The sequence below is a fragment of the Henckelia pumila genome, chromosome 1 (assembly GCF_033568475.1).
Source record: "Henckelia pumila isolate YLH828 chromosome 1, ASM3356847v2, whole genome shotgun sequence".
In the NCBI taxonomy this organism is placed as follows: Eukaryota; Viridiplantae; Streptophyta; class Magnoliopsida; order Lamiales; family Gesneriaceae; genus Henckelia; species Henckelia pumila.
In genome coordinates, this window is record NC_133120.1 from 56,326,104 (window position 1) to 56,352,716 (window position 26,613).

At 38.2% G+C, this 26,613-nt stretch overlaps 1 protein-coding gene across 4 annotated transcripts; it reads left to right on the forward strand.

Moving 5' to 3' along the window:
• The first annotated feature begins 4,859 nt into the window (after positions 1–4,859).
• On the forward strand, positions 4,860–26,479 carry LOC140884843 (actin-related protein 7). 4 transcript variants are annotated; one of them, XR_012150748.1, is made up of 8 exons: positions 4,860–5,071; positions 5,515–5,730; positions 6,497–6,638; positions 10,165–10,409; positions 24,205–24,388; positions 24,871–24,928; positions 25,118–25,185; positions 26,135–26,273. XR_012150748.1 is itself a non-coding variant. In XM_073291725.1 (8 exons), the coding sequence occupies exons 3-8, from the start codon at positions 5,530–5,532 to the stop codon at positions 26,285–26,287; spliced, it is 993 nt and encodes a 330-aa protein (XP_073147826.1). In that variant the 5' UTR covers positions 4,939–5,071; positions 5,210–5,329; positions 5,515–5,529; the 3' UTR covers positions 26,288–26,479. The 4 variants fall into 4 exon arrangements, 3 of the variants coding, with proteins under 3 accessions (XP_073147822.1, XP_073147826.1, XP_073147833.1); XM_073291725.1 differs by lacking the exon at positions 24,871–24,928 and adding an exon at positions 5,210–5,329 and having other exon boundaries at positions 4,939–5,071; positions 26,135–26,479; XM_073291732.1 differs by lacking the exon at positions 24,871–24,928 and adding an exon at positions 5,192–5,329 and having other exon boundaries at positions 4,960–5,071; positions 26,135–26,479.
• The last annotated feature ends 134 nt before the right edge of the window (positions 26,480–26,613 follow it).

Sequence of the window (26,613 nt, forward strand, 5' to 3'; positions counted from 1 at the left end):
AGGTTGACTTGCTGCTTGGCTACCTCCTGGTTTGCTCTGCTGCTGAGGCTGTGGCTAGAAGGAGTGAACAGAAGATGCTTGCCTTTCAGGCCGAGCCACTGATCTAAATGACACTGCACCTTGAGACCTCACTGAACCACGCCGTGGACATACCTTGGCAAAATTTCCTGGCTGATGGCATATGTTACAACTCCCAAACACACCTCTGCACTGATCACTGGAATGTCTCCCTCCACATTTGCTACAATACAATCCAGAATAACTTGAACCCTGACCAGAACTGCTCTGTCTCGGCCCACTGGAGCTGGATGAACCACTGCCTGACTTCTTAAACTGATTTCCTCTTGCCTTAAGAAAATATTTTTTACCACTACTGCTGCTACCTCTCTCAAATCTGGGAGATGGTTGCTGAAATTGCAGTGATGGTTGTGGCTATCGTTGAGACTGTGCAACAAACGATTCTCCTCGTTGCTTATTCAAACCGGCTTCTGCTCCCTTTGCTCGATCAAGTTCGTCAGCAAAGTTGTTTGGCTTCCCAGAATTCACCAACGTAAACATATCGAGATTCAGTCCATTGATGAACTGATCAACTTTGGCCTCTTCACTCCCAGCTACATGTGGAGCAAACTTCAGCAATGTAGAGAACTTGGCAACATATTCTTCGATGTTCAGATTCCCCTGTTTAAAATTTGCAAACTCTGCACCCTTGTCCTTTCTGTATGACACTCGAAAGAAACGTTGATAAAATTCTTTTGTAAATACTTTCCAAGTGATAGTCGTACCTCGGTTTTCAAGAGCTCTCTTGGTTGTTATCCACCAACTCTTGGAAACATCATGTAGTTGGTGCCCAATCAGTCTGACTCTACTGTCATCTGCATAATCAAGGGAATCAAACAACATCTCCATATCCTCTAACCAACTTTCACAGTCCACTGAGTTCCCAGTTCCTTTTTCACTGTAGGCGGCTTGAAAGATTGGAACCTCTTCAACAAAGTTTCCATCGGTCTAGCAGTCACGTCCATTGGATCATTGGAAGTACTACCCTGTTCTGGTCTAGGAGCTTCTGCGGCTTGTGACACATTTACCGGTTTTGGCTGAGGAACAGCCACTGTCTGTCTAGTAATCGGTGCTTTACGAGGAGGCATATATGATATTCAAAAGTACTAGTATACAAGTACATCAATATATTAGACTCAACCATTCTGTTTCAGTCCCCCTCTGATCAGCATAGTCATGCCTTCTCAAGAGATCGAGTTCTGATCCAGTTCTGATTCATTTTCAACAATACATGCTTCCAATCAACTCAGCTATTCAGGTAAGCATGTAATTCTTAAAGATCAAGCATGCTTTATCAATATAAATCATATAATCATGTAATCATATTATTTTGAAAATATTAAAGCATGCTCATATGTAATTTATGTAATCAACAATGCATTTAATCTCAGGAAAAATGAATCAAATAAGAGAACTCGATCTACCCCGCTCACTCATTTCTAATTAGTCTAGAACTTATGCTCTGATACCACCTGTTGCGGGGACCTTGGGTGCTAATCTTAATTCATAACATATAATCTATGTTAATCTACATCGGGGCAACAAGGTAAGAAGCAACCCAATTTTTTTCATGGAACCTATGGTGCAATGGTTAGGCACGGCTGCGCCTTTTGGGCTGCGCGGGCGCGCCGAGCCACGGGGATCCACTCCTATAGAGCCAAAAATAAAGGTTTTGCCCCTGATTTGATCCTCAAACATCAACTAACATATATGGCATGAATCCAACATCAAAATCTAGAAGAAAACATGGAATATCATAAGGTGTTTAAGGATCAAAACATTACAAGTTGTTATCACATGTTATGCTAGTACATCAACAAGCTTCTTATTGTTCAAAGTTATACATATCTACTTGCTAAGGTTCATGCAAACATCTAACAAGAACTTAAACATGAGTTCTTGACAACAACTTCTGCAATCTCTAACCCGAAGTCACACAATATACCTCCATCTCTTTTTTTTCACAACCGTCTCTGTCCTGTGCTTGCCCCATCTATTTTCATGCACATATACAAACACAGAAATAGCCGAATAACTCCGGTGAAAATTTAATCTCAGTATAAAAAAACATAAACATGAATAGCATTTAAAATCAATAGCCATATGAACATCTCAATGTCTTATAAATCATAGAGCATCTATCGTAAACCCAAAAATCTAATGGAATGCATGATTTAAAAATTTGCTATCAAGTTCTATATCGGTTCTTGGGATCCCGGGGAAGAAGAACGCAACTAATCTCCCACCTACTCTCCATTTCAGGGTGGCGTTGAGATCTTTTCCCGAACTTTGGCTAACTATATCGAGTTTCTAGCAATAGGAGTCGATCTATCTACTAAGTTCCTCGATATATAACCAAACGTCCGTATTATTTCGGCAAATCTGCCATTCAAATCTCAAAGGGTTGTTGGCTCAATATGAATGCATCAAAGTCTAGAAGCATAAGAATTAGTAACCAACAAATAACAAGCTAATTCAAGCGAACACTTATATATGCAAGTACCAATCATATAAGCACATAGTATGTGGTTTTGAAAAGGGCATTCAAGAAAATCATCTTTAATGTTCAAAGCCCTTTATGCTAAGGTTGTATTATACCTTTCAATCTTGGTTTCAAGCTCTTCAAATCTGATATAGCTTCACAACAAAACCTCAATAAAAAATCTGCTCATACTCTTCTCAATCTTCATGGCTAACAAGTCACAAACCTTGTTCTTTCGTCGATCGGTTTCGAAGTCGGGATTCTTAACTTGAAGTCCCCTGTTTTCAATATGAAAATACTTCAAATATGTCTAAGAACATCAGCAAGAACTCAAACAATGTCCAGCTCAATCAATCTAGACTTAAACTTGATCATTTTTCAAACCGACGGCGTAACGATACAAAATTGATAATCGAAACTGAAATCTAACAACTCTATCATCCATTTCTACTTCAAATACATGTTATTCCAGCAACATAACATCAAAAACCATCTAGATCAGTAGGCATAGGTTTCGAAATACATGCTGGAAATTCATAACAAGTACATACATCTTCCTTTCTTCGATCTGATTCCGAATACATAATTCTCATAACATCAAGAACATGAATACATAATCATAATTTGATTCCCTCAATATACCATATCCCGAAATCTGTCGGAACATGGATATACTTACATCAAATCGTAGCTCTTCTTGCAAGGATCGCAAAACTAAGCTCGAATCAAAAATCGGTTGAACGGATCTTGAGAAATCAAGGATTGAAGATGATAAAATGTCTTGAGCATCCCTTTTTCTTTCTCTCGGTTTTGGAATTCTGAAAATCTGATCATGTACATGTATTTACACGTTCCTATACATAGAAAAGACATGTGTCCCACTCAAATGCTAAAAATTACACTTTGGCCCCTCATTTCTTCACTATTTGCAAATTGGCCCTTGAAACTTCTTTTTAATTCAATTTCAATCCTAAATAATTTTAGAATATTATAATTTAATTCTAAACTCCAAAAATTCTCAAATTAAATATTCTCGAATTAAAATTAATTAATCTCGAGCCTTACATAGGCACTGTCTTAGGCTGGATGCATCATAAAAGTCAGATTATGCGCAGGTTGAGCAGTTTCTGTGCAGCAGCCCGTTCTTGGTCCACAGAGCGAGTTAGAGTCTGGTTCTAGGTTGGTTAGAACCCCAAGACCATGGGGAAGTTCCTCACGGTGGTTCTCCTGCTGGTGGTGGCCGGAGCTGGGAGGCCGAACTGCCTGAAGTGGCGAGTCGTGTTCTATGCACGAGTAGAAACTAGAGCTAGATTGTTTTGGTTCGTTCTCCTTCTACAGGGCTCGGTTTGAGGTCAAATTCTCTGTGAGATCGACTTGAACTTAAATCCTATATTAAAATGTGACACTGTATGCGTGCTAAAAAAATCATGCAATACTATGACACTAGACTAACTTCTTATCGGCTTTGGCTTACTCATATTCCTTCCTTAAAAATATGTTTAATAGAAAAGAATATGAAACATGATAGGTTGAGAATGTATATAATGGTTTTTCAAATGAAGAGATCTGTTTGGATTTTAAAAGTTTGGATATGACATATCGAATATTGATCTCTCATTTCACATCACATTTTTTTTTGCATCTCCACAATATTATTATCATTATTATTATTCTAAAAATAAAAAAATATTACAAAATAGACTTGGACAAGGGCCGGATCTGGCCCGTGGTCAATTGCCCGGTTAACCGAGTCAATGGGTTTGACCCAAAACAAGCGGTTCGGTTACGATTTATGGGTGGCCAAACCTGTCGACACGTTGGGTCTGACCCGAAGGGTTGGACGGGTTCGACCCGAATGGTCGGCCTTTTTTAAAAAGTATATTAATATATAATGAAATGCGTGTGAATACGATTGAGTATAATGAAAATGTAATAGATTTTTTTTATAAAAAATGTTAAAAGTTGAAATGTTATATATTTTTTATTGAATAAATGTAATATATTTATCAATTTTTTTTTCTAAATTAAAATTAAAAATAGTTTTATTTTTTTAATATATATTTAACATTTACGATAAATGTAAAAATATTTTTGTATATATATATATATATTACTATTTACATTATGAATATTATACTCTTTTTGATAATTTTAACAATAAAAAATATTATAAAATCAAATACATCAATAACTTTATGTTGTTTAAAATAAATAATTTCATTCCAATGTTTTAAAAGTTTATTTTTAAAATAAGATTCCAATGTCTTGATAAGTCTTAGTCAATGCAAGTTGAATACCCATCGACCTTCCAAAGGTGCCATAAAATTGATGGCGTTGATTTTCAAACTTGTTCTTCATGGAATAAAAGAGAATTCGGTTACCTATCCTATCTTTCACTTCTTGTATGCCCCTCTAGTCCCTAGATTCTCTCTGTGTGTGGATTAAAGCGGGAAAATGGAGCAGCCAGCTGTGGTCGATGTCGGTTCTAAAATTCTCAAATTTAACCATGCTTTGCCGGAAATCGGCCCTAAGGTAACCCCTCCTAGTTCTCTTCTTTTAGAAAAATGAATCTTTTAACTGCGTTTAATTTGTACTGGGAAGTTCTTAGGATGGAAGGTCCCTTGGTAAGTGAAGTCTGATTAGGTATTTTAGATTTTGACTCCGAAATAGGGTTTTTAGAATGGGCTTGATTTTGGAGATTCTCAAGGGCCGCGGTTCTGTTGGAATGGAGATGCAGAAGAAGAATGCGAATTAAGGAACTGATGAAGTTTTTGGCATGGCCTAAACCAAGTACAGATTTATTGTTTATGGCATCAAAAGATCACACCTTTAATGACTTCCTCTTTGTTAATAGCACTATGCTGCTTGATTTTATGTGGTGTTGGGATGCCCCTGCTTTGATTATTGAGGTTTTCTTTATTGTTTTCTTTTTTCTTCTTTTTCTTATTTTTAGCACGTTCCCTATCACACTGCAGGTAATTCCGACTCAAATGAAACAAGTACCTGAAGATGATTCATCGACTGATGCTTTCTTGTTTGAGAACAAAACTGTTGATCCAGTTGTCAGAGGATTTATCAGCGACTGGGATGCAATGGAAGATCTATTGAAGCATGTGTTTTATACTGGGCTGGGGTGGGAGATGGGCAATGAAGGACAAGTTTTATTTACTGATCCGCTCGCAACTCCTAAGGTTATGCAAAGTGTTTTGATATCATTCAAATAGATGCTTTATCATTTCTTTTCTCATTTTATGATTGCTCACTGATCAATATTTTTTTTTTGTGTGTGTGCTGTAACATGAGACATGCACATGTATTTGAATTGCAAAATTTGATCTGGAGAATTTGAAAAGGCGATGCTGAAGATGGGAGAGGAAAATGCAAATGTGTTTCTTCTTATAAGAGAAAGAGCTATTGTTTGGCATATATTCTTTTAAATATTGGCAGAGCTAGTGAGAGTTACCAAGATAGAGTCATGAATGGTTTTCCCAATGAACTAATTGAAGTACCTTTTAGTGTTTTAATGACAAATATATCTTCTTATAAGTTTCTGTAGGAAATAAGAGTTGAAGGTGTCGTAGAATTTCCTATCTGTTCATAGTCTCTGATCACTTGGTCTCTTTTCATAGACGTGAACAATAGTAATCACAATATTTCCCTTCCCGAAGTTTATGTTTTCACTCAAAAGTGGAAGTTTAAGTGGCCTAAAACTCTCGGAGATTTGAAAAAAGGAAAGAGAATGAGAATAATCGAACATCTTGCAGATTTTGAATGACATCTTGAACTGTAGCGTCTGAATTTTCCAAGCAACTGACATTAGTTGCCAAATTCAAATTGTGCTTTCGACCACGAAGATACACCTTTGTCATATTGGTTATGAAGAAGAGAACTTATTGCGTTAAGTCTTTTGTAAATATTTTTTGCTATTATAGGATTAATAAATTTCTTTTCAGACAGGCCATTAGAGAGCAGTTGGTTCAAATGATGTTTGAGAATTTCAACATCTCAGGCTTTTATGCATCTGAGCAAGCAGTGCTATCACTTTATGCGGTAGGACGTATCTCAGGTTGCACGGTGGATATTGGCCATGGCAAGACAGGTATTTGTTGCAGCTGTTTTTTTCGGTAATATAGATTCTTTAGTTGATGGCAGAGTTGAAATTGCTTCTAGACTTCAGGTGTCACAAATCACTACATCTATTTGATGTTGACGCCGTCCATATTTTATGATGTTTCCAACTTAAGCATAACGTCGTAAGCAAAAGGGGTGTGGTTTTAAATCTATGGTGTTCCACTCTACACCACACCCTTCGATTTCCAGTATTTATAACCTATGAAAATGTTAAATGGGGTAGACAGTAGACTTATGCGATAAAACAAGCTATAGAAGATGGCTATTTGATAAAAGTGCATGCTTGTTGTTCTCTGAATAAATGATTCCACAGTTCTATTCTCGGCTGCTGATGGCAGTTTTCTTTCTATTACCAACCGTTGTGCAAGCTGCTCATCCACATTTTCCCAATTCACCTTTCTTGCTTCATAATTTGAGTTGGCTCCATGCTTCCCAAAATAAATACTTCGGTTGAGAACATATTACGAACAAAAAGATTCCAATGAAAAACACATACTAGGTAATGGTTGGTACTGTTTTTGAGTGTTTTTGGAAATTGTTTTGGGAACTATGTTTTGAGAGATTGTGTTGGAAGAATGTAATAAATGTCTGTTTTCATTTGAAAGAATATTTTTAATTATAGATATTATGTCAAATTATATATATTTAGTTCTTTCATCATATATGATTTAAAATGTTGAAATAAAATGTATCGAGCTATAATATATAATAAAATAATAATGTAGTTTAGGAATGGATGAAAAGTTGAATTAAGAGTGATAAAGTAATGATTGTGTGGGAAGATATAAAAATAAGATACAAAATATTTTTGGAAGATTGAACTGGACAATGTGATATATTCTTTGTTCTGTTTTTAGGAGAAAGAAACCGTTTTTTAACATAAATAATTAACCAAACATTGCGGTAGTAATATTTTTTTTCTAAAATCTTTTGCCTTCTTCCTTCAAGCATTTACTTTCTCTTACTTTTAGTGATTTTGTGAGGACCTGTTATCCCAATTATAATATATTAACTTGCAATCAGGATTAAGTAGCGTAAACAACAAAAACGAGTTAAAATTTGTTTTTGGGCCTACAAAATTTAGTCATGATCTTCCCGTAAATAGGACATACTATGGAAATCAAATTAAACAAACTCAAAATATTCACTCGAACAAAATCCTGTGACACAATACAAATAAAAAGGCTGCACTGGCCACATCATAAACAAATCTACATGCAAGCCCCACCGCATGCAGAGCCGCACTGGCGAAATCACACAATCTCCAAATCCAACAATCAAATATCTATACATTACAACTACTCGGGGCATATTCCGGTAATTGTAATCATCTCCAGATGATAATATGTAAATAGCTGGGAAATCATGAACTCCAACTCAAACTCATGGGGCACCACAAGCAGAAGTTCCACTAGTTGCGTTTGTACCACAGTCTAACCTAGCACAGAGTCACATAACAAACTAAGGAGCCCCAAGGGACGAGGACAAAAAGATCGAATAATTACAACATATATAAATGACTTGTAAAATAACCAATGCAACAAAATGCATAAGGTACCAACAAAGTCTCGGGTATCAATCGGGATCCAACGCAAATGATAGCAATAACTATGGTCACCTGTGCTTGGGCTGTGATTTGTCAGATACATCGGCCTTGCACAGTTGTGTTAGGTTTGGCACTGCTCGGCCCTTTTGCTATTTATTCAAGGTGTGATCCAATCACTCCCTCGGCTCTGATGTCTATAAAAGCTCATCAAAGAGTGTAGAATCATCTCGGTAACAGAGCCGTGACTCAATATGAATGTGCTCATAAATATATATAATCAATACATTATTCCAATGCATCCCAATTCTCAAATTTATACTTTATTTTATTATTTTATAAATCAAGGAATAATCTTATAAATTGCATTACTCTCAACTCAATGACAAATAAGAGCACATGATTATATACATGTAATAAACTAACTAATAGCCATTGAAAGTTGACATTAGTCATATTGGTGTACGTCTCTGTAGACGCCGTAATGAAACTCGATCAGTCCGCACTTCAAGATTAACTCAATAACCACAAGTAAATTCTATGAAGTGGTGGAAACTCCCTGATTATTCAAACCTATGTCAGTATGTCTACTATTCTATTTTCTTCAAATTCTTATCTATTTCCCCAAATTTATTCAACTTACTAATTTGGGTTAAAGATTTCGCAAACAATTTACTTTTAAGCTTAAAATCCCCAAACTATTAAGTTAGACATTTAAAGTTTCCAAATATTACTTTTTCGAACCAAAATACCCAATTCAATAATTTTAGTTAAACCTTTCACAAATTTCTCATTTTTGTAATTATTAACAATAAAATTCTCAAATCTTAATACTTAAATTTCAACCATGTCTTAGCTCGAATAATCTCAATACAACTCAATTGATATTCACGAATCTCATGATTCCACAAATAATCGCTGTACTAGTTCAACAATAAATTCTAGGTTCACCGAAATATAAGTCACGGTCGATTAACTTTGGTACCTACAACATTTGCCCAATAAATAATCAATTGGTGCGATATTTGCCAAAATCGAAGCGAGAAAATTCTTAATTACCGGCAGCCTGAAAAACCCGGAACAAAATGGAAATTCAACCTAAAGGAACTAAAATTGATGCAAAAGTGAGCGGGTTGGAGCAGTGGCAGTCCGTGGTGGAATAACTGCAAAATCCTGCCCGAAATCATCGGGCGGTAGGTTCAACAGAAATGAGTCAGGCTTGATTGGGAAAAGTTTCTTCAACTCACATACACCCTAAAATGGCTGGAAACCGCCATTAAAAGTCGGCAAAATGGGCTGGATTCACCGGAGAAGAACAGCGCACGTTAGGACGGCCAGCATGTCGTGCTTGAGGTTGTGGTTCACCCCTCAATATTGGTACCAAAATAAATCTTATGACATGGGCTATCAAAACCCACCATCAATTTTGAAATTCCGGAGGTGTAAGGTGGGAAGTCAGCGGTGAAAAGGGGCAGCTAGGGTTTGGGAATTTTGGGGGAGGGGAATTCGATTTTTTAGATTTAGGGGGGAGATAAATATGGTAAAAGTATTATGTGTGCGCTTCTATGGATGATAGGAGATTACTTTGTTACCCTGTTCAATTTATTTCAACACGTTTGTGTTATGTAACTACAATTTGTGTTTTAACATCTTTTGTAATTCCGATAGTCGCCAATACATTTTTTAAAACATACAATTTAATTATTTGGATATTTATTATTATTATTATAAATTTCGCACTTTAAAAAGATTATTCTTAATTCTTGCCAAATTATGGGTAATTAGCATCGATCATTACAAATTTGAGGCTCAACCGACGCAATGGGCATTGTTTCATGGAAGCATATATTTGTATAAATTTCTGTCTCGCTGGTATCTTTAAGCTGAAGTTTTGCTTGTTGAGCAATTATATTTGGCACTCTTCTGTAATTCGGTTGAACAATATTTTCAGATATTGCGTCAGTAATTGAAGGTGCAGTTCAGCATATTTCTTCAAGAAGATTTGAAATCGGTGGAATGGATTTGACTAATTTATTTGCTCAAGAGCTTGGAAAATCTAATCCACTTGTGAACCTTAGCAACTCTGAATGTGAAAAATTAAAGGAGCGCTATGCATGCTGTGCTGAGGATGCTGCCTCTTATGATCAGTTTCAGCGTTCATGTCCTGAGGAGCAACATACTCTTCCTGATGGACAGGTGCATGCATCTATTTTTCTGTCTTGAGGGTGAACTATGATTTCAAATTATAGAATAGCTGAATTTTGAGTTAATATCACCTTCTTAGATACCTTCTCTATATTTGGCTCTAAAAAAGTATGACGTACTGTTTATCGTCATACATTTAATTCTGATCCAACCCATTTCATTTTCATTTGTCAAAGAGTTTGTGTTTTTGATATTTTCTACTGACTAACAGTTTTATATATAATATAATATAATATACTTGTGTCTAAAACTCTTAAGTCACTTGGAGGCAATGGAAACCAATTTGTTGAATGGTTTCAATCGCCACAACCTTTCAATTTAACAAAAAATTTTACTAAATGTGGTGTAATAAATATTTAAGACAGTAGGTGCTAGTGTGCATATTACTATCCCATACCAGATGGTGGTGCTAGTGTGCATATTACTTCAAGAACATGGTGTGCACCCGCGCATGCTCAACGACTTTGCATGGTTGCATTCACTAAGAAAGATGGATGTCTAATTGCAGAAAACAAGAATTGAGGAAAACATATTTCTGTAAATTATTCGTTGACTACAATTTACACATTTAAAAAGAATACAAAGAGTGTATCTAATCCCCTAAAATCAGAAAGATAATATCCTCTTACCAAGTTTAAAATATTTGACAAATCCTACCAAATCTATCTAAATAATAAAATATTCACAATCTACACTATATTTTATTTTATTCTACACTCCCCCTCAAACTTGACTGTAGATGTTGATGAGGCCAAGCTTGCCGACAAGAAGTTCATGAGTTTGCTCCGACAATCCTTTTGTGAGTAGATCGGCAAGTTGGTGAGTTGTGGGAACGTATTCAAGGCTGACAATATCTCTGTCAATTTTTTCTTTAATGAAGTGCCGATCTACTTCCACATGCTTAGTTCTATCATGATAAATTGGGTTGTGAGCTATACTGATGGTTGATTTGTTGTCACAAAAAATTTGCGTGGGTTCTGTGCTCTCTATTTTAAGTTCTTTCATCACTATTCGAATCCAGATGAGCTCGCATACTCCATGTGCCATCGACCTATACTCAGTTTTGCATTGCTTTTTGCAACCACCGATTGTTTCTTGCTCCACCAAGTTACCAAATTACCCCACACTCGGGTACAATATCCTGATGACTTTCGACCAGTAACATATCTGGCCCAATCTGTATGTGAATGCACTCACTCTTCGATCATCACTTTTTGCAAAGAATAGACTTCTACCAGGTGTCTGCCTCAGATACCGCAATATTCTGTAAACCGCATCAAGGTGACCTTGACAAGGTGAGCGCATGTATGACTTATGTGATTAATTGCAAATGCAATATTTGGACGGGTATATGAGAGATAGATGAGCTTTTCCATAAGTCGTTGATAGCTTTCTTTATCTACCGAATTTCCCTCCAACATTTGTCTCTTATTCCCCAACTCAATCGGCGCTTGGCTTGGCCTGGACCCCAACATTCCAGTTTCCTCCAACGTATCCAATGTGCACTTTCTTTGAGAAATAGAAATCCCTTTCTTACTCCTGGAAATTTCCATTCCCAAGAAGTATCTCGGTGTCTCAAGGTCTTTAACTTTGAACTCCTTAGACATCATAATCTTAATGTTATGCATTTCTTGATTGTCGTCTTTTGTGACAATTATATCATCAACATACACTATAAGAATGGTTATTGTCCCTTTCTCCGAGTGTTTGACGAATAGTGTATGGTTTACTTGTCCCTAACTATTGCCGAACCTTTTGATAACTTTGGAGAATCTGTCAAACCAAGCACGTGGGGATTGCTTGAGCCCATAAAGAGATTTGTGGAGCTTGCACACGATGACTTCCAACCTTCTTCTCAAAACCAGGAGGTTGACTCATGTAAACTTCCTCTACAACTTTCAGTTTTCCTTAATTTTCCATTAAGGAAAACGTTATTAGTATCCAGTTGATGTAGTGGTCAATCAAGGTTGGGGCAGCCAAAGACAGGAGAATTCTATCAGTGTTTAGTTTTGCAACAGGTGCGAAAGTTTGAGTGTAATCTATCCCATAAGTTTGTGTGAATTCCTTGGTAACCAACCGTGCTTTATGTCTCTCACTTGAACCATCAGCCTTATACTTAACTGCGAACACCCATTTACACCCTACTGTATTTCTTCCTTGCGGTAATTCTACCAAGCTCCACGTATTATTCTGTTATAGGGCACATATTTCTTCGAGCACCGTAGATTTCCATTCAGGCACATGTGGTGCTTCTTGAACCGACCTGGGAATACTTACACTAGACAATGTAGAAGTAAAGGCAGAAAATAATGAGGATAGATTTGAATAAGAAACTAAGTTAGAAATGAGATGTTTAGTACAAGATCTCACACCCTTTCTAAGAGCTATAGGTATATCAAGATCATGAGTGGTACCTGACAGAGAAAGATCTACCATCGGTTCGTTCTCATGACTGTGGCTAGGATTCACTACATCTTTAGTTATCTGAGACCCGTTCCTTACATACAACTCGTTTGGTGGTGTTGGTTTTGTGACTGACACAGGAGCAGGAGATGTACTAGTGTCATTTACACGAGTGACGAGTGTGGGCACAAGGAAAATGGAAGAGCGAAAAGTACACTGAGGAGAGGAGAAGTGTCCCAACAAGCTTCATTAGAAATCTTCCCCTGAAGTGTAGATGGGGAGAAAAAAAGGTGTGTTCTCAAGGAAGGTAACATAACGCGAGACATACATCTTTCTAGTGCTAGGACAATAACATCAGTAAAGATGCTGAATAACCCACAAACGCTGTTTAATGGCTCGAGGATCAAGTTTGCTGCGATGGTTATTATGGACATGCACGGATGCGGTACACCTAAATGTCTTAAGCGGAAGTTGAGTGGAGATATGACCACGAGGAAACTCTTCAGTGGGGAGAGACTAGGGAGTCTGGAAGTTAAGGGGTTGGCATGGTAGACGCTTAATGAGAAAGGCAGCGGTGAGCACCGCATCACCCCATAGGTATTTGGGAATGTTCATGGTGAATATAAGGGCGCAGGAAACTTCGAAAAGGTAGAGATTTTTTCGTTGAGATACCCCGTCTTGTTGGGAAGTATCGACACAAGAACTTTGATGGGTAATTGTTACAGGACCTTATAAGATAGGCCAAGATCATGAGCATATATCAGTTTATGAAGAAAGGGGTGAAAACCATGAAACAGGCCCAGTCCAGGAAGAAAGGCCCATTATAAAATATGTCTATGAGAGAAAGAAGAGGGGACCTCCACGTGATGAGTAAAGTGACGTATAAAGTGAAGAAGCAAATCATCAGTAGAGTTATTATGTTATCATTTGTATTTTGTGAGTGTTTACTAGCTGAGGCTAGGGTATATTGTATTACAGAGTTTAACTCTGGGAATATTGCAATATTATTAGCTATTATTGATTGGGTAATTTCTTTGTTATTGTTGTGATCGCCGTTCATTGTTCTCTTTCACAACAAATTGGTCCGACCTGCCGGCACGACACTGAGAAAGATGGCCAACACTCGTTCAGAAACTAAAATGGAGGCTATGGAGAGAATGGTGATGGGGCTACAGGATCAGATGTTTATGGTGCAGGGGGATATGGCATCACTTACTCGATCGGTGGGCGAAATGGCGAAGGTACATGGCGATGTTGCAGCCATATCCAAGAAGGTCACCGATCTTCTGGAACTCAAATCATTGGTTGAGCAGATGATCCACGGACAGGGAGGGATGAGGGACGACTCCTTGCTGTCGGGACATCAGCAAGATTCAGGCCAAGAACCTCCAGAAATTACGACGGAGGACGTGAGTTGTAACCACAACCATCACCCTAATGAGCTACAACAAGTTTTAAGAAGGATCGAGTTACCTGGATTTGATGGTTCAGATCCCATAGGGTGGTTAAGCAAGATTGAACAATATTTTGATTTGCAGAACACAGCCCCTAGCAATCGCTTGAAACTGGCCCATATCGCCATGGAAGGGGTGACGTCGCATTGGTTCCGGTGGGTGAAAACTAAGATTCCCAACATGAGCTGGGAGCGATTTGCTGGTGAATTGGTGAAACGTTATGGGGGCGGCTTGGCTGCAAATCCCTTCGAGATATTGGTCCGTCTACGCCAAGAACAACAGCCCGTCGACGCCTATATTGAGCAATTTGAGATACTGTTATCTCAAATCGGGAATCTCCCGGAGGACCAGGCGTTGGGTTATTTTCTGGGTGGTTTGCGCGAGGAGACACGGCGGCGGATCGGTATTCACGAGCCACAGTCCATCATGCGTGCAATGGATTTGGCGCGTGCAATTGAAGAAGAACTGTTCGGTGATTTTTTGGGCAATCGCCGTGGGTATTTTTCGATGGGCCAAAAGTGGGAACCTAAATGTTATACTACTGGTTGGGCAGGACAGGCCCAACCAATGGACACCAGGACTAAGCCCACTACTTTCAGCCCAAACCCTTATCGGAGTGGGGGTTCTTGGGATCAGTCCACAAGAAAATCATCCAACCTCGATCTCCGGGTCCATCTCAACCACCGACGACGCAAGAGAAGGGAGGAGGAAATCGCCTATATCATCAAGGCGGTCGAGAAGGGAAAATATATTCACACCAAGAATATCTCACTCGGAAGGAAAAAGGTCTTTGCTTCAAGTGTGGCGACCTTTATCACCCACTTCACAAATGTCACAACAAGACGATGCGTGTGATCTATTTTGCAGAAGATGAGTATGGCGGAGAAGAACAGGAGGGCAATGATAATACAGATTGTGTTACCGTTGAGAAGATTCAGGAAGATAAAGTGGGCGAAGAATGTCCAGAATATAACACTCTTGAGCTTCCCCTCTATTATGTCGGGGGCCTAAATCAGCCCCAAACTATGAAGTTACGGGCTCGATTAGGCAAGCAAGACATTATCGCCATGGTTGACAGTGGGGCTAGCCACAACTTCATATCTCGGGAATTAATCGTCAAGTTAGGTATGGAGGTAGATGAAGCGGTGCGGTTTGGAGTGTTTGGGAGATGGTGGTCGAGTTTCTGGGCAGGGAATATGTCGAGCTCTACCAGTACAGTTGGGCGATTATACGATGCAGATTGATAGTTATGTATTTGGGTTAGGCGGGGTGGATTTGATCTTGGGAGTCGACTGGCTTCGAACTTTAGGGGATGTGATGGTTAACTGGACGGAGATGCAAATGAAGTTCAATGTGGGCTCTCATGTAGTCACCCTACAAGGGGATTCTTCTTTACAGAGAACCATTGTTTCATTACAATCAATTGTCAAGATGGTGGATGTAGAATATTGTGGAGCCGTGTGGACTCGATGGGCAGCCGACGATACGAGTGAGGAACAACGTGAGGGAGTTGTGTGGCAGGATGACTTGAAGGTGATATTAGCGCCGTATGCGCAAGTTTTTGATGAGCCTCAGGGGTTGCCTCCTCATCTAGTAAGGACCATGCCATAGTGGTCAAAGAAGGCAGTGCTCCAGTTTCTGTTCGACCCTATTGATATGGACACAGTCAGAAAGATGAAATAGAAAGATTGGTGTCTGAAATGTTGACAGCAGGGGTCACACAACCAAGTGCTAGCCCCTATTCCCTTAGTTAAAAAAAAGATGGGAGTTGGCGATTTTGTGTTGACTACAGAGCTTTAAATGAGATATTAGTGGCGGACAAATACCCTATTCCAGTTGTGGATGAATTGTTGGATGAACTTTATGGTGCTCAGTTTTTTTCTAAGTTGGATTTACGTTCCGGGTATCACCAAATTCGAGTTAAACTCGAGGATGTGTCTAAAACATCGTTCAGAACACATACGGGGCATTATGATTTCCTTGTCATGCCGTTTGGTCTCAAGAACGCTCCAGCTACTTTTCAATCCATTATGAACGAGGTATTTCGCCCCTACTTGCGAAAATTTATTTTGGTATTCTTTGACGACATTTTAGTTTACAGTAAAAGTTGGAGAGATCATTTGATGAATTTAAGAATTGTCTTGGATATTTTGAGGGCGAACCACTTGGTGTTGAACAAAAAAAAAAAGTCAGTTCGGGTTACAACAAATTGAGTACTTGGGGCAGAATAGAAGAATTTTTGATGATAGTGAAGAAACAGTTAAGGAAGCTTGGGACAAAGTCAAACTGAGAGTTTCCATGTGGGCTCACAAGGGTTCTAGCTTCCATTCTTTGGCTTTATTAGACTTGTATAGGGATTGGAAATTGGCTTTGATTTAGATGATAATTGCCTTTGTTTGCAAGGGACCATAGTTAGCTTTTGTGGACCGCTGGTTCACTTTTTGTATCTACTTATTTCACTAAATATATAAAGTTCTAGTTTCCTATAAAAAAAAAAAAGTACTTGGGGCATATTATCACGACACAAGGAGTGGAAGTAGACCCCAAGAAAATTGAAAGTATGAAGCACTGGCCCTTACCTCGAAATACTAAAGGAATACGAGGATTTCTGGGCTTAACGGGATACTACAGAAAATTTATTAAAGACTATGGCAAGGTAGCAAGACCCTTAACAGATCAGTTGAAAAAGAACAGTTTTGGGTGGACTCCAAGTGCACAAGCTTCTTTTGAAGCTTTGAAACAGGCTCTAATCTCTGCTCCAGTTTTGCGCATGCCGGATTTTTCAAAAGAATTTGTTATTGAATGCGATGCCTCGGGGGTGGGAATAGGCGCTATTCTAACTCAAGCAGGACAGCCAATTGCTTATTACAGCAAGGCTTTGGCGGAGCGCACCTTGGCTAAGTCCACATATGAGAAGGAATTGATGGCACTAGTCATGGCTATCCAACATTGGCGTCCATATCTAATAGGCCGCAAGTTTTTGGTTTTGACCGATCATAAGTCCCTCAGAACACTCCTACAGCAGAGAATCTCCACACCAGATCAACAACATTGGCTTGTAAAATTGATGGGCTATGAATTCAAAATTAAGCATAAGGCTGGTATACATAATGGGGCTGCGGATGCACTATCTCGGCGAGAAGCAGTGGGGTTACACTCTATTTCGATGCCACTGTGGATTGAATTTGATGAGTTACAGCAAGCTGTAGAGCAAGATCCAGTTCTGAGAGAATACAAGCAGCGGGTTACACAAAATATTTCACCTCCTAAATTCTATACGGTGACAAAGGGCTGTTTACTCTACAAGGATAGGTTGGTAATTTTCAGAAATACTGCCTAGTTTCGAAAAATACTTGACGAGTTGCATGTTACTCCAGTAGGAGGGCATTCTGGTGCGCTAAGAACTTTAAAGAGGGTGGCTAGTTCTTTTTTTTGACCAGGCATGAAAGCTGATGTATATGAATTTGTGGCAGCTTGTTTAGAATGCCAAAAACAGAAATATCAAGCTTTGTCTCCAGCAGGGCTCTTGCAACCCTTGCCTATTCCTACAGCTATATGGGAGGACATTGCAATGGATTTTATTACGGGTCTGCCGAAATCCAAAGGGTTTGACGTAATATTTGTGGTCGTTGATCGACTATCAAAATATGGTCATTTTTTATTACTCAAGCACCCCTTTTCTGCTAAGACAGTAGCCGAAGTGTTTATTAAGGAAGTGGTCAAGTTGCACGGCGTGCCTAAATCCATTGTTAGTGACAGAGACTCAATATTCATGAGTCTTTTCTGGAAGGAGTTCTTTAGATTGCAAGGGACTAGACTGAAAATGAGTTCGTCTTATCACCCGGAGACGGATGGCCAAAGTGAGGCTTTAAATAAATGTCTTGAAACTTATCTCCGGTGTTTTGCTACTGAACAACCGAAGAGTTGGGCTAATTGGATTCATTGGAGCGAGTATTGGTACAATACTTCATTTCAAAGTTCAGCGGGCATGACTCCTTTTGAGGCGGTGTATGGCCGGAAACCCCCGACCATTCTTCAATATTTACCCCAAGAAACTTTAGTTGCCGCTGTGGCTAATGAATTGAGTGACCGGGATGAGCTCCTTCGACAACTTAAATACAATCTTCAGCGTGCACAACAACTTATGGTTAAAAATGCGAATAAACACAGGCGAGATGTTGTGTTCCAGGAGGGTGATTGGGTATTTTTAAAGCTGCGTCCCCATCGACAGCAGTCCGCTTGTCTGCGGGTTTACCAAAAATTATCTCCGAGGTATTATGGACCGTTCAAAATTATTCAGAAGATGGGCATGTGTGCATACAAACTTTTATTACCAGCAGATTCTAAAATTCATTCCACTTTTCATGTCTCATGTCTCAAGAAGGCAGTTGGTAATTTCAATCCGGAACCGAGGTTGCCTTCTTCTTTAGATTCTGATTTTTCTCTGACTTTTGAGCCAGAAAAGATTGTGGATAAAAGATACAGGAGGAAGCATGGGAAATTGGTCATGCAAGTGCTAGTGCAATGGAAGAATCGGCCCTTGGAAGATGTCACTTGGGAGCTAGCTGATGATTTCCAATCCAAATTTCCGGCTTTTGGTCTTGAGGACAAGACCATTTTTGAGGAGGAAGGAATTGTTACAGGCCCTTTTAAGATAGGCCAAGATCATGAGCATATATCAGTTTATGAAGATAAGGGTGACAACCATGAAACAAGGGTGACAACCATGAAACAGGCCCAGTCCAGAAAGAAAGGCCCATTATAAAATAAGTCTATGAGAGAAAGAAGAGGGGACCTCCACGTGACGAGTAAAGTAACGTATAAAGTGAAGAAGCAAATCATCAGTAGAGTTATTCTGTTATCATTTCTGTTTTGTGAGTGTTTACTAGCTGAGGCTAGGGTATATTGTATTACAGAGTTTAACTCTGGGAATATTGCAATATTATTAGCTATTATTGATTGGGTAATTTCTTTGTTATTGTTGTGATCGCCGTTCATTGTTCTCTTTCACAACAGTAATACCATGGGATTTTAATTTTACAGTCACCGAGAGTGTATTGAAGTATTCCGTACCATTGTCAGTTCGTAGAGTGCGGATGTGGGCATTAAATTGGGTTTCAATCAAATGATGAAATTTGGTGAATGTGGTATATGAGTCAAATTTGTTCCTGAGAAGGTAAACCCAGGTGGCCCGTGTGTGATGGTCGATAAATGTTATAAACCATCATTTACCATGTTGTGTCGTAACCGTTGAGGGACCACCCCAGATATCGCTGTGAATTAATGAAAATGGTGACGAGGGTGTATACGACTTTCGAGAGAAAGCAACTCTGAAATTCTTGGCAAGTTGACAAGTATCACATGAAACCAAATTGAGATCTTTATTAATCATTAGAAATGAAGGAACAAACGTCTTAAATATGAAAAACTTGGATGACATAGACAATGGTGCAATAACATTATTTTGGAAAAAATCGAAACAGATGCAGAACTGACACTGGACAAAAGAGATTGTCGACTGATGGGTGGAGCATTCTCGAAGTAGTAAAAACTATGGCGAATCCTAGCACTGCCAATCGTCCTCCCCGATAGTAGTTCCTGAAATAAAACAAGAGAAAGGTAAGAATTTCGCGACTTAATTATTATCCTTAGCCAGTTTACTGACAGAGATCAGATCACACTTCAAGAAGGGGACATGAAAATGGATTTAAGAATAATATCACTCGACAATTGAATATTGCCAGCACCTACAACAAGAGTTAGGGAACCACCAGCTCTAACGGTAGTACGTCTAGTGGAAAGAATATAATTGGAAAAGAGATTAGTGTCTCCCGTCATATGATCGGAGGCTCCGGAATTGACAATCCAAGACTCTGCAACACAAGAATTTAGGGCAGAACGGATTTTACCAGTTTGGGTAATGGAGGAAGAGCCAACAGGTGGACTTGGAGATGGATTGAGAGAGGACTGACGTAGAAGACGACAATATTGTTCAATTTGCTCTATCTATTCCTTTGTGGCTGTTTGGGTTTGGAAGCCACGGCCTTGGGGTCATTTCGGTGGCTGCCAGTCCACTTGTTTGCCTTGGATTTCCCAGCACTTCTCCTTGGCATGTCCGGGACGTTGGCAGTGTTCGCACCACGAGCGTTTGTCTTGGCGCTGGCCCTGGCTGTCGGATTTGTTTGAGATCAAGGCAGAGACTTCCGGGGCAGAAGGCGCAGCTGGTAAGGAGATGGGCAGCATGACTTTGTGGCACATCTCTTCACGCCGAACCTCAACAAATGCATCTTCAGGAGATGGGAATGGCTCTCGTGCAACAACACATTCTCGAACATCCTCGAGTTCCTGACTCAGTCCTGCCAAGAAAAAAAAGATATGCTCTTTTTCCAGGTTTTGTTGGAGGGCTGTCCAGAAAAAGATCCAACTCTTGCAACAAGTCTTGAAGATCCGTGAAGTATTGGGTCCCGGAATTCGAACCCTGCCTTAGTTCCTTGAGTTTTGATCAAAGCTTGAAGATTTGCAAGGCATTCCCAAGGTCAGAATGTATCCAACGAGCAGCGTCCCAGACTTCTTTCGCAGTTTGGAACTACAAATAACGGCTGCTGATATTGTTCTCCACAGAATTGATGAGCCATGCGAGAACAATGGAATTTTCAGCCACAGATGTTTTGTATGAAGGATCCGACTTCTTAGGTGACACAAGTTCTCCAGTGTGATATCCCATTTTTCCACTGCCACATATTACAATTTTGACAGATTTTGCCCACTGTAAATACTTGTGGCCATTGAGTTTGTGGGCTGTGTTTTGAAGAGAGAGGAAATATCGCTCCAGGAAAGAGGAGCAAGAGTCGCCAGTGATTTTTCCGACGTTTCAGACTTCGCATCAGTTTTGGTCCGATGACATTTTTTAAGATGAAGAGGAGGAGGCTATGAACAATTTACTATTTTATTAAGTGTGCGTAGCCTATTCTAACTGTTTTTGTGTCATGGTCTGTTTTCTTCAATTTTTTCTTTTTGTACCCCTACACTCTCTCTCCAACTCACTTATCCCACTCTTTCTCTCAACTGCTCTCATCATCTATTCTTTTATCATATCTCTTTCCATCAATTAAAATGAATGAATATATCTTTCCATCAATTAAAATTGAATTTCATTCATGACTAATTTATTTTATATTTGAGAAAAAAAACAAAAACAAAAATAAACAAGCACTTTAAAATTAACAAATTATTCAATATACAATACATTATATTTTTATATAATATTTTACTCGCGTTGGCGTGTGCTCCGTCGCTAGTCTTTTTGATTTTAGGGGATTATATACACTCTTTGTATTTTCTATTTAAATGTGTAAATTGTGGTCAATGAATAACATACAAAAATATTTTTTCATCAATTCTTGTTTTCTGCATGGTAGCACGAGCTGTAGGGTTCGAAATATCCTTCGTTCTGACAGCCTCCAACAGTATTGGGTCCCGGAATTCAAACCCTGCCTTAGTTCCTTGAGTTTTGATCAAAGCTTGAAGATTTGCAAGGCATTCCCAAGGTCAGAATGTATCCGACGAGCAGCGTCCCAGACTTCTTTCGCAATTTGGAACTACAAATAACGGCTGCTGATATTGTTCTCCACGGAATTGATGAGCCATGCAAGAACAATGGAATTTTCAGCCACAGATGTTTTGTATGAATGATCCGACTTCTTAGGTGACACAAGTTCTCCAGTGAGATATCCCATTTTTCCACTGCCACATATTACAATTTTGACAGATTTTGCCCACTGTAAACAATTGTGGCCATTGAGTTTGTGGGCAGTGTTTAAAAACTGAGTTAGTCTGGTGTGTTCTGTTTTGAGCACTTTGTGGACCGTTGGTCCACCTCTTGTATTGAATTTCCCTATTTTAATATTAATATATATGTTTCTTATCAAAAAAAAAAAAGAAGAGAGGAAAATTGCTCCCGGAAAGAGGAGCAAGAGTCGCCAGTGATTTTTCCGACGTTTCAGACTTTGCATCAGTTTTGGACAAGTCCGATGACAATTTTTTAAGATGAAGACTGCGAGGAGGAGACTATGAACAAGCCTGTTGGAGGCTGTCAAAATGAAGGATATTTCGAACCCTACAGCTCGTGCTACCATGCAGAAAACAAGAATTGAGGAAAAAATATTTTTGTATGTTATTCATTGACCACAATTTACACATTTAAATAGAAAATACAAAGAGTGTATCTAAATCCCTAAAATCAGAAAGACTAGCGACGGAGCACACGCGTTGCGTGTGTAAAATTTTATATACAAATATAATTTATTGTATATTAAATAATTTGTTAATTTTAAAGTGCTTGTTTATTTTTATTTTTGTTTTTTTTTCAAATATAAAAAAAATTAGTCATAAATGAAATTCAGTTTTAATTGATGGAAAGAGATATGATAAAAGAATAGATGATGAGAGCAGTTGAGAGAAAAGGTGGGATAAGTGAGTTGGAGAGAGAGTGTAGGGGTACGAAAAGAAAAAATTGGAGAAAACATACCATGACACCAAAAACAGTTAGAATAGGCTACGCACACTTAATAAAATAGTAAAGATAATATCCTCTTACCAAGTTTAAAATATTTGTCAGATCCTACCAAATCTCATCTAAATAATAAAACATTCACACAATCTACACTATCGTTTATTTTATTCTACAATGATTGACTTACACGCCACATAATTTGGTGTCCTCCCGACTTTGAGAACCATGATGTTTTGTTTTGATTTGATGCCATTGTCATGCTAATTGGACTGCTGATATACATGCTTGAGCCTTGAAGGATGCTAAGTTTAATCTAGATGTCCGGCTGCTGCCAATGCCTTTAGCCCTGTTTGGTAGGGATGATTACCTCATATGGTTAGCTAATTGTCCTACGTTTGACTGGTTTTTAACGATACGAATGATAACTTCAAGCCCGTGATTACAACACTGTTGATGGCTGAAATCGTGAGATAATAATCCATTTCTTCCCCAAGGTATTCTGTATCCTAAGTTCTACAGTTCGATAGACTACATCGTCGTGTTACCCTTTTACCCTTTATCTAGAATACCCCAACAAAACTCCTTTCTTCCAGCAGAGCGATTTGGAGCGCGTTGTGTAGAGCTCGTACATCTTTCTTCTTCTCCGCTTTCCCTTCGGAAATCAATTCTTATTGAGGTTCGTCGCTGTGTATGTTATCCGACCTTCCCGTCGATACTTTGCAGAGATATTTTCCGTATTTTGGTTTCAATTTCAGTCCGTCGAAAGTGCAAAACGCGTGACTTCATTTTCAATTTCAGTCGTGAAAATGCAACGCGGTGTAAATCGATTTATGAACAACCAACAGATCTGAGAAAATGATTTAGAAACAAAAAACTTTACAAAAATCTATGTTAAAACCAAGAATTTTTCTACCCCCAATATATCGACCACATCATAGTTGTGTGTTCGTAAAATGGAAAGATTTTATCTCTGCCATTTTATTACGTGCCAACAATCTTCAACTCCTAGATCTACCGAAAAATGGTTCCAAGCTTAAGGAAAAGTTAGACAGAGGAGAGTGATTGATGGCAAGAAAAGGGTTTTGGAATGTACGTAAAATTAATTCATGCAAGGGGTATTGTGGTAAACATAATATAAGGTCACGATATTATCCTCAATACAAAAAACAAACCAAACAAAAACCTATTTTATCCTAATTATTAAATATCCTTCGCATAAAACTTAATAATCCTTCATTTTCTTTTTCCAAAATAATCTCATCCTAGATGATGCAGCAGCCTTTATGCATGCACAAACACGAACTTAAGTTGCTTCAATGTTGTGGCTGACATTAGAGATAAATCAGCCATTAGCAATTAATTTCTAACAGGTAATTCTTGTGTTCCTGGGATGTAAATTTTTCTGTCGTTCGTTCAGGTGATAAAAATTGGAAGAGGAAGATATACTGTCGGTGAGGCCTTATTTCAACCATCTATTTTAAATTTAGAGGCACACGGGATAGTGGAGCAGCTTGTTCGATGTATTTCGACTGTGTCATCCGAAAATCATCGTCAGCTACTAGAAAATACTGTACTCTGTGGTGGAAGTGCGTCAATGACCGGTGAGATTCTTAAATTATGTATCAAATGAATAAGGTGCATTGTTCAGTATGTTCTTTGTATGTTGTTTTGATGACAATGGTAATATTTGCTGGCAGAAAACAAATAATTTTAATTTGTAGGCCTTTTTAATCTGAAATCTTCTGCAAATCTACAAAACCTGTAAATGTTTTGCAAGAAGTGTAATAAACAATATAATGCCTTCCTCTTATCTTTGCTAGATTAGCAATAATTAAATCCTTGCGCTTATTAGGAAAATGGGAGCCATTATCAAAGGGCTTACCGTTTAACAACACAAGTCGCTTTTTTAAAAAAAACCCAAAGAAGTAATCTTGTTTATTTGGACTTTAATCTTTTGATATCTAAATAGCATTTAATGCACACTCCTGCACTTCACAGGTAAATCTAATCCAATGCATTCATGGTTTCAAGACATTTTAACACTAATTCTGAGTTCAGGGTTGATAAAGTTGTTTTTTGCCAGGTGACAAATATTTGTTTATTCAAATGAGACACTTTACCAACCTGTATGCAGATCTGTGGTTCGTGTGTTAACTTTATATCTTCAGTTGGCCTGCTGTTGATTTTATGATAACTTCATGGACATAGCTGCTTTGGTGCTGACTACATGCGAGGGATGATGCTTTTATACGGGGATTTTTTTGTTGGGTTGAGCAAACAGTTTGTCTTATTTTGCTGTGGCTGATGCCGTCGCTTGCATCTTGTTGTAGGTTTCGAAGATAGGTTTCAGAAGGAAGCTAGCCTTTGCTCCTCTGCTATCCGTCCTTGTCTGGTTAAGGTAATCTAAATATAGTTGGCTTTTATTTATACTTCCCACTTTCTTCATTCTCAATCCCGTTGAATTGCCCACTCAAACAACAATACCAACTGGATTTTAAAATCTATTGCATGAATATCAGATTGTACTCTTGACAAATCAAAGTAGTCAGGTTAAGCTGTGAAAATACTCATCTCGATGTTATATATTTTAAGCAGTGGAAGTTACTTGAACTGGATGTATTTATTTAAGGAACATATTTCACCTAATTTTCATTTTTCTCACAAATTCCTCTGCAACAGCCAGCAAGGTGACTGGAAATTTCAAGCCATTAATGGGTTTTAAAAACCTGTTGTCACCCCTACATAAAATTAATGATCTTTCTCACAATCTTGTGTTTTAAAAATAAGGTGTAAAAGCCTTTTGAAAAGGGGTAAAAGTTTCTCATTTTTAAAAACACAGGTTTTTAGGGTCCGTTCGGTGTTTAACATAGGCTCGCCTGGATTTATGAATTTATCAACCGCAGAGCTTTATGATAGGCTTGCCATCCAGATGATAAAGAAACGTTCGATATTTGGGCTTGTTTTCCTCCACCTAATAATTAAATATGTGTTGTCATTTTTGTTAATAGTTTCTATATTTTTTTAGATATTTGTATATTTGAAAACAAATTACTTATTTAGCTAGTATATTATTAAAAGTTCGTATAACATCTTGTTATTTTATTTCAGTTTTTTAAAGATTTAAAATTAAGAACAAATAAATCAGTTCAACCTGAATACAACCCAATTTAGTTAGGTTTTTAACTGCATGAACTAAAATTAGCTTGAAATTGATCCAGATCTGGTTGAAAATAAGTTAAATAACCGAAATCCTTTATCTATTTAAGTTTGCCCTTGTGAATTTCTTAGACACCTATGTATTATTTTGTCTGATAATAATCCATTATTTTCTTATTGATTACATGTAGCCTCCAGAATATATGTCGGATAACTTGCTGAAGTATTCGGCATGGGTGGGAGGAGCCATTCTTGCCAAAGTCGTGTTTCCTCAAAACCAACATGTAACCAAAGCGGATTACGATGAAACTGGACCCTCTATTGTTCATCGCAAGTGCTTCTGAGAATTGAAGTAACAACTTTAGATCAAAATTGATTTTTTATTTCTTTCTTGTACACACGCTGTCGTGATGTTTAACAGCTTCATAGGAAATTATTGATATGCTTTAGTCACCATTGGTAGCTTTTGAAATGGTCGTTGTGCTCTTTTATTTACTTTGCAATCACTTGAGACTAGGAAATGTCGTGTTTGTTGATATTTTTCATTGTCTATTGTTGATTGCAGTCTCATTTACATGATATTCGTCGGGTCTGAGTTGAAATGTAAAACTCGAACATTGTTACAAATGTCTCGTGTTAAAAATAAAAACTAATACAAAGTAGTTTATAA

Excerpts from the sequence above, each read along its gene's own strand:
- LOC140884843 (XM_073291721.1), top strand. The coding sequence starts at position 4,994 with ATGGAGCAGCCAGCTGTGGTCGATGTCGGTTCTAAAATTCTCAAATTT. Across the intron at positions 6,639-10,164 it reads TATTGGCCATGGCAAGACAG|ATATTGCGTCAGTAATTGAA; the intron begins GTATTTGTTGCA and ends CAATATTTTCAG. Across the intron at positions 24,389-25,117 it reads TGGAAGTGCGTCAATGACCG|GTTTCGAAGATAGGTTTCAG; the intron begins GTGAGATTCTTA and ends ATCTTGTTGTAG.